Source organism: Colletotrichum scovillei (assembly GCF_011075155.1).
Source record: "Colletotrichum scovillei strain TJNH1 chromosome Unknown Contig00010, whole genome shotgun sequence".
NCBI lineage: Eukaryota > Fungi > Ascomycota > Sordariomycetes > Glomerellales > Glomerellaceae > Colletotrichum > Colletotrichum scovillei.
The window spans coordinates 4,202,900-4,215,251 of NW_023336268.1; the positions used below are offsets into that span (position 1 = coordinate 4,202,900).

General features: G+C 51.6%; 3 protein-coding genes across 3 annotated transcripts; 2 read left to right on the forward strand and 1 right to left on the reverse strand.

Annotated features, from left to right (window-relative positions):
* Positions 1-13: 13 nt before the first annotated feature.
* Positions 14-4,400, forward strand: HER10_EVM0005979 (pyruvate decarboxylase; the record flags this gene model as incomplete). The annotated part of the gene is made up of 8 exons (XM_035475577.1): positions 14-200; positions 263-966; positions 1,023-1,552; positions 1,616-1,910; positions 3,324-3,491; positions 3,549-4,007; positions 4,064-4,204; positions 4,260-4,400. 8 exons carry the CDS (start codon positions 14-16, stop codon positions 4,398-4,400), a joined length of 2,625 nt encoding a protein of 874 aa, XP_035328045.1.
* A 2,596-nt stretch (positions 4,401-6,996) lies between these two features.
* HER10_EVM0002332 (uncharacterized protein) lies at positions 6,997-9,769 on the forward strand (the record flags this gene model as incomplete). The annotated part of the gene is made up of 1 exon (XM_035472048.1): positions 6,997-9,769. The coding sequence occupies exon 1, from the start codon at positions 8,012-8,014 to the stop codon at positions 9,767-9,769; it is 1,758 nt and encodes a 585-aa protein (XP_035327674.1). The 5' UTR covers positions 6,997-8,011.
* A 7-nt stretch (positions 9,770-9,776) lies between these two features.
* HER10_EVM0011805 (uncharacterized protein) lies at positions 9,777-12,174 on the reverse strand. Its single transcript, XM_035481224.1, has 2 exons — positions 11,598-12,174; positions 9,777-11,539 (listed from the first exon to the last, which is right to left on the reverse strand). Exons 1-2 carry the CDS (start codon positions 11,842-11,844, stop codon positions 9,942-9,944), a joined length of 1,845 nt encoding a protein of 614 aa, XP_035328551.1. The 5' UTR covers positions 11,845-12,174; the 3' UTR covers positions 9,777-9,941.
* Between the last annotated feature and the right edge of the window lie 178 nt (positions 12,175-12,352).

Here is a 12,352-nt window from a genome sequence, read left to right on the forward strand (position 1 = left end):
CGCATATCCGATCATGGCTGATATCAGAACCCAAGGGCTTATAGAGCCTGTCGACGTCGTCGAATACCTGTTCAAGAGACTCCATGAGGTCGGTGTCCGCTCCGTTCACGGCCTTCCCGGTGACTTCAACCTCGTTGCCCTCGACTATCTTCCCCAGTGCGGCCTGAAATGGGTTGGTAATGTCAACGAGCTCAACGCCGGTCAGTATCCCTACAACCTATCAACTTGCCAAGTAAGCTTCGCCGAACTGACATCCTTCAAGGCTACGCTGCCGATGGTTACGCCCGTGTCAAGGGCATCTCTGCCATCATCACTACGTTTGGTGTTGGCGAGCTCTCCGCCATCAACGCTCTCGCCGGTGCCTACTCAGAACACATTCCCGTTGTACACATTGTCGGTTGCCCCTCCACGATCTCTCAGAAAAACGGCATGCTCCTGCACCACACCCTTGGCAACGGCGACTTCAACGTCTTCTCCAACATGAGCTCTCAAATTTCATGCGACGTTGCGCGCCTCAACAACCCCGCCGAGATTGCCAACCAGATCGATCATGCTCTCCGAGAGTGCTGGATCCGCAGTCGCCCCGTCTACATCATGCTCCCCACCGACATGGTCCAGAAGAAGATCGAGGGCCAGCGCCTAAACAAGCCCATCGACCTCGAGGAGGCCACCAACGATCCTGACAGAGAGGACTACGTTGTCGACGTCGTCCTCAAGTCCCTTCATGCCGCCAAGAAGCCCGTCATGCTGATTGACGCCTGTGCTATCCGCCACCGCGTCCTCCCCGAGGTTCATGCACTCCTTGAGAAGACAAAGATTCCTGTCTTCGTGACGCCCATGGGAAAGGGTGCCGTCAACGAATCTCACCCCAACTACGGCGGTGTTTATGCCGGTACCGCTTCGCAACCCGATGTTGGTGAGCGACTCGAGTCTTCAGACTTGATCTTGTCCATTGGTGGTCTCAAGGTAAATTGCCTCGTCGCTCCTAGTAGTTCGAAGACAGTTCATTAACATTCTTGCAGAGTGATTTCAACACCGCTGGATTCTCTTACAGAACATCGCAGCTGAACACCATCGACTTCCACAGCACACACATGAGAGTCAGATACTCTGAGTACCCTGGCATCACCATGCGTGGAGTCCTCCGCAAGGTCACTGAGCGTCTTGACTTGAGCCAGCTTTCCGTCGTCACATCACCCGAGGTCATCAACAGAGTGCCCAGCCCCAACTCGGACCCCTCGCAAACCATTACACAGGCTTACTTATGGCCTCGCGTTGGCAACTACCTTCGCGAGAACGACATCGTCGTCACCGAGACAGGAACGGCCAACTTCGGCATCTGGGATACCAAATTCCCTGCTGGGGTCACAGCTTTGAGTCAGGTCTTCTGGGGAAGTATCGGTTGGTCTGTCGGTGCCGCTCAAGGTGCTGCTCTCGCAGCCAAGGATGCGGGAGAGGACCGCAGGACAATTCTCTTCGTCGGCGACGGATCGTTCCAGCTCACGGCCCAGGAAGTCACTACCATGTTGCGTCATGGCTTGAAGACGACAATGTGAGTTCAACTCCCCTTATTCCTTTGCACCGACTCCAAGAATCTCACGCTAACGTTGCATAGCTTCGTCATCTGCAACGACGGATACACCATCGAGCGCTTCATCCACGGCATGGAGGCCGAGTACAACGACATTGTCCAGTGGCAGTACAAGGAACTTGCGACAGTGTTCGGCGGTACCGAGCAGACAGCCAAGAAATTCGTCGTCAAGACAAAGGACGAACTCGAGAAGCTCCTGACTGATCAGGATTTCAACAACCCCACAACACTGCAGTTTGTCGAGCTCTACCTCCCCAAGGAGGATGCGCCAAGGGCATTGATCATGACTGCTGAGGCCAGCGCTAGAAACAACGCCAAGGTCGAGTAAGGAGACGACAGCAATTTTTTCATAGAAGATGGTTTGATTCCCTCGGCGCAGGAAATGGGTTTCTGGCGCATGGCTGGACGTAATTGGTTGATTATGTGGTTATCCTTGGCTTTAGATTATTGGTTGGTAAAACGTAGTGAGACTACTACGGCTACCTAGATTACATATGAAGTAGATGGGTATTTTATTATTCTCCCGCACCGGATATTATTGATATAAGACGATGACCCACCAAGTGATGACTTGCAGACAATAGACACACTCGCGCACTTTAGCACGAGGTCTTTGTCTTTCAAGCCATCGACATGCTTCAGCCGTGCCATGGCTCAGGTATTTACAATGAACAAAAGGAAAGTGTGATAGAATACTTTTTGTATTGGAGAGTAGTTTGAAGACGACCGCGGCGTAAATTACATGAGAGGCATGCCTGGGCATAAGTGCGTCTTCAGTTAGCGCTCCAAGGTTGCGCAGAATTTTGGCAGTTCTGTGTCTTCATTGATATTTTGAACTGTCTCGTCAAGTGGAATTGAGCTGTAGCTAGCAACTAAATGACAGGCGCGGCGTCTCTCTCCCTCCGCTGTGTCTCTAGTACTCACAGGGAGGCAAGCTGAAGCTTGAGCAACTAGATACATATTCAAGTGCCATAGTCCCACGCAGCTGGACATTGACTTCCCGGCAAGTTGTCCAGCTTTAGGTCCAGTACAGTCAATTTATGCAATTGATAACATCAGCTGAGTTTCCCTGGCATAAGACTTTAGTCAAAGAATTGTGGGATCAAGGTCCAGAAACCGTGACCGAATCGTATTTTGTCTGCCGGGTTCTAATTCTCAGAACGCATATTGGCATATTTGAAGGCCAATCGCTTCAACGATAGAGCATTCATCTTCGACTCGTTTAGAAACAAGCCCTACGATGTCAATTGAGAAGCTTCTATTAAGCACCATCGAATTGATGGCTGTTGACGATGGCTGGTTGTTGGGAAGTGACCCTCAGGCTGCAATAAGACGCAGAAGGTATAGCGGGTCCAGCTCGTCTGATTTCTTGCCTTTGGGCGGTGTGGACTTTTTACCTCTTCTAGCTATCTTCAGTGCAGCACACCAAGCTACCATTCTCTCTCAGCCATCCCACAAGGCACAATTTCAGTACTCACAGCCCACAAAGGCTTCGGCGCAGCACTTCATAAAATTTCAGAGCTGCAGCTCGCGAAGCTCCTACAAAATGACAGATGCGAAGAGGAAACAGTCGGGTGGCGGTAGTGGCCATCCCGCTAAGAGAAGCAAGGTAGGGTTTCATCTGATTTATGTATATTGCACTGCGCAATTAATTCTTCCCGACCCTGCCTGAATGATCTTATGAGAAGACTTACTATTCTTCAGTATAAGTTCATGGCTAATGAGAAAGTAGGGTGGGCAAGGCTCCGGCAAATGGCAGACGCCGCAACACAAGGCGAAGGTCGCCAGTCTTCAGGACAAGGGCGTCGCCCTTGGGGTTGGCGACAAGGGTATCTGGGTCACATTTGCCAGAGGCATGGACGGAAAGTCCATTAGCGAATTCAGCACACTTTGTGATGAGGTTTGTTGATTCTGCCAGCATTTCGCATTTGCGCTCACTCATACGACTACGCCTCAGTACGCAAAGACACTCTACGGCATCGTTCCCCCCGGGGAAGAAGTTGAATCAGATGAGGAAGACGAGGACATTGAAGCGTCTATCAAGAAGGAGCTCGACGGTATCAGCGACGTCAACAAAGGCAAGACTAAGCGTACGTTCAAGGCCATCAAGGCCGGGATCGAGTGTGTCTTCTTCATGAAGACAAGGGATCCCATCGACCCCGTGGAGCTCTGCCGTAAGATGTGCGTAGACGCCAGCGTCTGCACTGATCTCAAGGAGAGGAAGACAAAGTATATCAACCGACTGACGCCGGTCACCTCTGTGGACAAGGCATCTGAGAACGGCGTGGTGCGAGTCGCTCGAAAGGCTCTGTCCGCGCATTTCGATCTCGTAGATGAGACAGCTCAGGCTGCAGAAGGCGACGAAGAGAAGGTTGAAGGAGGGAGTGATGCTCAGACCGAGAAGCCGGCCTGCACAGTACGTTCACTCATGACAAATGTTGACCGGGCGGTTTAGGCTGACATATTTGGCAGTATGCCATCCGACCTTCCATACGCAGCAACAACTCACTTGATCGTGACACGCTCATTAAGCAAATTGCCAGCGTTGTCAGCCCGCGGCACAAAGTCGATCTCACCAATGCCGATAAAGTCATACTTGTCGATGTTTTTCAGGTAAGAGACGACTGGTAGGATAGAGCCAGTGAGCATCAAACTGACTGGTCTGTAGAGTTTCTGCGGTATGAGTGTTATTGAGCGCAGTGACTGGGAGGATCTGAAGAAGCTCAACGTCAACGAACTGTACAAGGCGTCTCCTGGAGCACAGGCAAATCGCCCGGTACCAAAGGAAGGTGAAAACAAGGCAGCATGAGTAGTACATGAGGTGGTCAAGGATACACTTGGGATCACCCATCATCTAAGCGATGGGAGCAATTACCGTATAGCATTCGTGAAACCCCAAGCGAAATAGCTACTTGGTCTTGCGAATACCAGATGATGAGAGTTGAGAAAAGGCATGGTTCACTCACTTGCACCTTGGCAAGCACCGTACCCCCTGCATGACAATAACATTCGAAATTGGTGGGCTTTTGTCTCACTTTTGGTTCCTTCTGACAACATTGCGTAGCAAAGAAGCCGATACGCCCCGTCCAATACATTGAGAGGTTTATTCATAGAGACCCTCAATGTTATACTGTGGGACTGTGTGTCTTTCCTCCTTACGTATGCCCACTCGTCCCTCGAAGATGTTCAGAGCCTGCGGCCCGAGACCTGGCGTTTCGATTAGTGTTGCTTGGGTAGCCTTGGTGAAGGCTGCTGGCCTTACGTACGTGACGCGCAAACTCCAAATAGCCTGCGACAATCGTCGAGCCCGGATTTGACCATACACACTGGAGTGTTCTCTAGCACAGATTTTGTGCGGACTGGGCTGCTATGAGTGTTCGCAATCTCAGGGCTTCACCACGGCAATTTGATGGGAACCCGGCGCTGTTTCTTGTGGGATGTTAATCGTAGGAGGAGGAGCAGCAATGAACGACCCAGGCTCTACCGAGTACCATAATGGTCAGATATTTCTGCAACGTGATATGGGATATGGGGAAATCAATGCAAACATGGGGGCAAATGCGGTCACGTATGTGTTGTGTTGGTGGAAAAGTAGCAGCTGAAAGCCGAGCGCTCAGGGTGGAGCGAGGTGTAAGCCGTGTGGAGAGTGCGCATCTGCGAGCATGACGGCGCTAAGCCTTATCTGTATAAATTTGACGAGTCTCCAGCATATGGAACGTTCCAAACTTCTATTTGGGACCCAGATCCGTCCCTTGGCCGCTTCCACCACATCACATCAGCTGGCAGGGGGGCTAGTGCGTTGGAGCTTGGGGTCGGCGGTCGATCCGGAAACTCAACATTGGCCATCATTGCGGACCCGGTGCATGTAAATATCAGGCCTCTACAGCATAGCCCTTTTCCAAGTGGATTCCATCTGGCTGGGTGAGAGGGAATTTGGAATGTTTGATGCAGAACTTCTAGATCGCCCATCTCTTACCTTACCTACCTACTGTTAGATACCCCAGCCGTTAACTAAGGTACCTTACAGGAAAGGTACTTACAGAGCTTTGGGTTCCTAGATTACCTTGGCTTACTAAGTACCTTCCATACTTCCCTTTCTGCGAGGTGTATGCGATTCGCACAATGCGACCACCTGACCGGCTAGGAGGTATGTGATTCGGAGGTCCCGTTAGAACATTCTACCTTGACATTGAGGTGTGAGGTGTAATGGCGACAGAAACCAGAGAGTAAGAAGACAGTAGTTCAAGTATGACTTGCAGCAGCATGCTTCACCAAGTCGGCTTGACGCTAGCAAAAGTTCCTGCGCGATTGGGCTGGATCTTGGGCTTGCATTTCCGACAACTTGCGTGAGCGTCGAGGCAGGCATTATATCTAAAGAACTTGACAATCCAACATGCGCAGCGTTTGTGCGAGAAAGTCAACATGGCAGATGTTTCAATGGCTCACGGCGTGCATTTGACATACCTCATCGCAGGAGAAGGCGACCGCCAACTGAAGATTCCCAACTTGACCATAGCTACCGGATCCGTACACTACGTCGCTACTTGGCATTTGACGACAATCCGGGGTATCAAAGCTCCCATCTCATCTCAAAACACCTTGCCTGCCCTTGGATCTTGAGGTGATTGTTCATCCGTTGGCATGGGTCTGTATCCGTCCACTGTATTCGAGCTAAGGCACCTTGCTGTGAGAATGGAACAGTGAGATGAGATGAGAAAAGAGTGGGTGAGTGGGTGGTGGCCGCCCCGACGCTGCGGGCGGGGATCCGAGACCCACCAGTTTCGCTTAATCGCATCCAATCAACAAATCCCCGGCTCGCTTGACGATGCAGAGTCTCGCTGGGGGCTCCCTGTCCACCTCCTAGCCCCCGTCCCATCATGAGAACCCTGCGAATAGATTTCCTCCATTCGTTCCACTTCTTCACCAACCTCACCTCCCCAGATCGCAGACTACCATATCTTCATCTTTTTTTTTTCTCCCACAACGCGGGAAAATGACAAGCTTGTACCTGTGTTCCTGGCTCGCACACTCTGCTCCTCCTTGAACTTATTGCAGAAATATCTACCTCACTTGCCAGTGCCTGCATAAGGTGAGGTCAGGTAGCCTGTAGGTAAGCTATGCGGTTGTGGAGATCGTCAACTGCACGATTAGTCCAGACTCGACGCTTATCCTCTCTTTTATGGGAAGTAGAAGATGTTCATCTGCAACCTCGCTTGACTTGACCCCAAGTAGCACATTCTTTCGTATGCTGTTGGCATCCTGCGTTGCAGAGCCCCTCTCTAGCCCCTGCCTGTCTTCTCCTTTACCGACATCCTTTTCATCGACACTACGGTACTTCATCTCTCTTCTCGGCCTATGTCCGTAAGATCCATTCACAATTCTTCAATCGTTTTTTTTTTTCTTTTGGTCCCCCCCCTCCCTCTTCCTTTCCGTCTGTCTGCTGTACGTGTATGTGCACACTTACGTGTCAGTCTCTCTCACACACATACACATGCTCATGGAGGTCCATGGGTCTTGCGTGCTTGTTCCCTCCCTGCGCACCTCATGGGTAAAGTAACTTGTTAGCGAAAGGTAGGTTGTTAGCAGACGGCCTATACGTTTCTTATACGTTGTCGCTTCTTAGTGTTGTCTCTCTCGCTTATTCCTCACACGCTCATTGAGCGCATTTCCCCCTTCCCACCCATTCAGCCAGTGTTGCTCCTTGTACGACGCCTCGCCCGTCACCACCGAGCCATCGCGCCTTAGTCTATCAACCTCTTGCTCTCTCGCCTGTTGCGCCTTCTCATTAGTTCATCTCGTGTGTTGGCTTGTTCTCGACCGATCTCGCTTGTCCTGGAACAGCTCAAGGTCATCCTCATTGCTTGGCTACCTCATCAAGCTCATGTCCTTGAGCCTGGTTTTTGCGCCGCCCGCCCATCATGTCTCGCTTCTCGCCTCGACCGCTGCAATGCAACTGCATAGCTTAGCTTACCCTGTTCCTCTCACCTGTCTTATCTTCACCTTTGAGGCGTACGGGGACACTTATGCTGGCTCAAACAGGTGCCGCCCCGACCTCTGTTCGGACGGTTGCCGTCTTTTCTTGCGAAACAAGGATTCGTGTGTGGGCCAGCTTCACTCACTCCATCGTTGGCATTGGCCTTTCCACTCAGACCTTCACACCCCTGGGCTCTCAAACACCCTCAAGCTCTGCTCTGCTCATCGCCGAACATCCTTTCGCTTATGGTCGACTCATATTTCCGTGATTTCATGTGCAAACCTAGTACGCTACCGTCATCATCATCATCCTCCTCCTCACCATCCGGCTCGGATGAGATAAGCGAATAGTCCCCGTAAACCTCACTTGCCGGCTCACCCTTCGAATCCGCCTCGCTAGACACCCCGTTTCTATTGGAGTGATCTCGTGGTGTTGCCCTTGTTGGCATGAAAATGTCCAAAGTCCCCGGCCGGACCACTCCGTGTGTCCAGATTACGCCGCAACACGACCTTGCAAACCCCCACACCTTCGTCTGGGAAGCCGTAGAGGACTCGCTATATCTAGCTCCTTCGCCCAACCCCTACCACATGGCTCCTGGTCGGTGTCACCGCACTCACACCTCGACTTCACCTTGCATACCATTCGCCTGCCAGAGCGTTTCGCAAACCTGCAGCATCCCGCCCGTCACGCATCGACCTTCCATAGGGCAGAACCTGTATCACAATACAGTGTCAACGACGTCCATGTGTGCGCCGCCTCCTCCGGCAAAGCCCATACAGACCGTTATAAGCCGTTTGGTACCCCAGGCCACCGTCCAACAAGTTCAGGTGATGCCATCGGTCCATTGTCAACGCGTCTATGGAGTCAAAGTCTCCACCGGAGCGAGCTTGGTTCTCGTCGTTCCTCCGCCGCCCATGGTCAAGCTGCTGCGATCCGAACGAGCCTCCGTCATCTCGGAGGCTGCCGTATTGAGATGGCTTGCTGGCAAAACTGTCGAGACGCCTCTTATCCGTGAGAAAGTTACGGAAACAGAAGACTCGCCTTGGTCAACCTCTCCTATAGCCACTTACGAGAGTGGAACCACGAATTGTTCTGATGTCGCGGTACAAGAACTGCGGGCTCTGGTTCCAACCCTCATATCCCATACGGCCGCCACGAACGAGCTGGGCCTCGAATATAATCTCGTCAAGCCAACGCTAGGTATCCCCATCTCCGAACTCAGTCCACCACTCTCATCGGCCGAACGAAGAACAATTGATTTTCAAACTGGTCAATTATACCGGCAGCTTTGCGAGCAAGTGTCACCCACTGGGCGATTCGGACCTGCATTTGCTGTTCTACCTCCATGTGCGCCATCACCAGCTACAGACTCCGCGAAGTCCACGAGGCGAGATGTCGCCGCGAGATTGATGGAATCAAGAGGCGTCCACTCCTGGACTGTGGCCTTCCATTCAATGTTAGAGGCCGTGCTTCGTGACGGGGAGGATATGCAAGTAATGTTGGGTTACAGTGCCATCCGACGGCAGTTCAAGCGTTTCGAGCATGTGCTGGATGGAATCAAAACACCACGGCTGGTGGCTGTTGACGTCGGCAAAGATGTCAACACCCTTGTGTTAAGAAAACGAGGCTCCGGAGACGACGCATCTCTGGCCGAGTACAGACCGCAGGGAAGGCTAAAACACACAGACCGCCGCGGTAGTGAAGCAAGTAGCGAGGTTGGCGATGAGTATGATACCGGCTCGGATTCCGGAGACGACAGCGCGTCACTGGCTCACCAACACGACGATGGCATCGTCATGGCTGGCATGAAGGATTGGAGCAACTTCGTCTTTGGAGATCCACTATTTGCTCTCAATATCGGTCGTGAGCCCAGTGGTGAATTTCTTGCGGGATTCAACGGGTCCTTAAACACTCGACACACCACCATGCCAATGTTTTCCTCGGATCTGATTGAGGACAAGGAGAGAGCTCATGTCCGACTGCTGCTGTACGACTGCTACCATACAATCACGCACATTGCGAGAACATACTTCCGCCCGCAAAAAGACATCAGCGGACGCGAGCTGGAGGCACGAAAGAGGTTGAACACTATACTGGCGCAGCTTGATGCTCTTGATGACGCCGGCACAAGGAGGGGAAGAAGACCAAGCGGCGAATCAAGCCCGGCCAAGAAACGGTCGAAGAGCGGGGAATCGTCCGACTAGTAAAAGATGGTCGTGTATCGAAGGGTGATGCTTATGATGAACGAACATTCTTAGAACATACTTTGGGAAAGACACGTCTAGAGCCTGGCGTACGGTTGCTTCCTGGAGGAAGATGTATTCGTCGTTTCAATAAAGACTGATTAATGACCTATAAGATCTTGGGCGTTTGTCTTCATGGCTTCTTCTTGCCTTCCCCGGCGTTGTCGTCCTCGTCTCGCGGAAGCTGAAGTCCCATCATGCCTAGAATGTTTCCAGCCGGACCCGGCATACCACCCTGACCCTTGAAGCTTTCGAGGAGGTTCTTGGCTAGATTATAGTCAATGTCAACTTCGTCATCTGCCTCTTCATCATCATTGCTTGATCCAGGCCCACTGCCTTTCCCCTTCCCTTTCTGAATTAGGGCCCTGTCTCGAGGTTGGTCCAACTTTAGAGCACCGTGTTCATTGAGCTCAGCTTCCAACTCAGCGGTAAGCTTCCGAAGGTCATCACCGTCAGGTTCCTCGCCTCGCCCGACGGGTTTAGTATTCTCTCTTGCCGCAGGCGATTTGCTTGGAACATCACGAACGTCGAGCTCTGCGGGTGCTAGTCCCATCATTTCTCTCATCATACGAGAGAATTCCGCTTCGTCAAAGCTGACCGCCTTGTCTTCGTCTTCGTCATCTTCGTCTGTCTCCATGCCCTCGGATCCGTCGTCGTCGTCATCGTCATCAATGTCCATTTCATCGATCTCGGCACCGTCTAGTCCTGCATTCTCATCGTTGAGAAAGGCCTCGAACCGGGAGACGATTTTGCGCAGGTCTGCTTGTGTTGTGGCATCTCCAAAGCTTGAAATCGGCTGAGATTTCGTCCCGCCTTGGCGTCCTGAAAGCTCTCTTTCAAAGTCTTCGTAGTTGATGTCCATCCAGGACTCGTCATCATCGCGACCGGCGTCCTTCCAGCTGCGAATTTGCTCGTCTGTAGGGAGCACTGAATCTCCATCCTCCTCAAGGTCCTCTACAGTGATACTAGCCGCCCTGGCTTCACGACTATCGGCCTTGTCAACATTGTTGAGCATTATTTCGAACCCACATGTGAGCTTCATGCCCATCTCCAAATGTGTGTGCTCGACCCCCTCGACCCGTTGAATAAGACCAGTCCAAGGGACAGGAGGCTCGAACCTTTGCGATCTGAGTTGGGCGAACAAAACCCTGGTAAATCTGACGCTCACTGTGACAAGATCAACCGGGGGAAAAGTAAGATTCGTTTTGCTGGACAGGAGAGTGTTCAGATCTAGCGCATCGCGGAGGTAGAAGGACTCCACAGCTGGTGCAACGGCCTTGGGAGTTTGGCGTAGGACGTGGACAAGTCTTCGAGGAATTGTCACGAGCGAGTGGTGTATGGACTCGTGAATCTGGCCAGGGTACTTTTCAAGGCGATAAAAAGCCTCAGCCTCTATGAACTCCGAGTGCAAGAGAGAGTCGGCGGTGGATTTTATGACGCGCAAAGCGTCCGATAGTGCTAACAGCCGGGTTTTAGTGCCGTCTTCGGTTGTGTGAGGGATGATTCGTAGACGGCCATTATTAATCCAAACACGGTTCTGGTCTGTCTCAGGACTCAACCATTTTGGAAGAACGTTGGCCGCCTCTATGAGGAGAAACTCCCCATCAGCGTCAAATACACGGATCCATGCAGTGGGTTGAACTTTGGAAAACTCTCTGAGGATAAAGACAATCAGCCATTCGTCCTCAATCGAATCTCCGTAGTCAGTGGTTCCTCGGAGAAACGAGTTGCCTATCGGAGTCTCAGCACTCAAATTTTAAAGATGAATCATTCTGGGGGGAGGACAAACCTTGCTCTGTAACCACATCGAGAGTGAAATGGCCCTTTTGCCAAATATAGTCTGTGGTCAGGGAGTTTGCAAGTTGCAAAGCAGTTTTTCGCAGATCTTCGAGTCGGGAAAGTTGCTTCAGGGGATTACTCGAGGCGTTGGGGTCAACAAAAAAAATGCTATACTCGACGCAATTTTCTCGCAGGTCGGGAACATTTTGTTCGTTGCGGTCCCCTGCTTCTCCAGCTCCTCGTTGTGAATCAGCCATGACCAATAGCTTCGAGATACCTTGGCTCGCCAGATGAAGTTGTAAACGCGCAGACAGCGGACAAAGCTGTTGTTGCTGTTATTCTGTTGTGGCAGAGCCGTAGGTTTTAGCTCGTGATTTACTCAGTCGCAGGCAGGGCTGGTATTTTGAGTGGAGGTTGGATGACTTCTTTCAATGGAAGCCAAGCGATTTCGAAAGATATTCGAGAATTCTTGAGGACTTTCGCATTAAATTCGTGATTGCACACCAGTAGACCTTTAATCTGGAGTGTGCAGGCTTGCCTTGCCTGAATTGTTCACCTCGATCTATCTATTTGATAGAGCTCATTCGATGGTAACTGCATCCCAGACCTTCGAGACTATTGGTGCAGGAACACCTGCCTATGGCAAAGAGAATCGTCCTTCAGAAGAGCGCCCCACAAAAGCCCCGGTCACCTAAGGTAAGGTACCTTAGCACAGTAACTTTGAGAAATGCCTGCCCGGAGCACTGTACGCGTTAAGTGCTCGAT

Excerpts from the sequence above, each read along its gene's own strand:
- HER10_EVM0011805 (XM_035481224.1), bottom strand. The coding sequence starts at position 11,844 with ATGGCTGATTCACAACGAGGAGCTGGAGAAGCAGGGGACCGCAACGAA. Across the intron at positions 11,540-11,597 it reads CGATGTGGTTACAGAGCAAG|GCAACTCGTTTCTCCGAGGA; the intron begins GTTTGTCCTCCC and ends AGACTCCGATAG.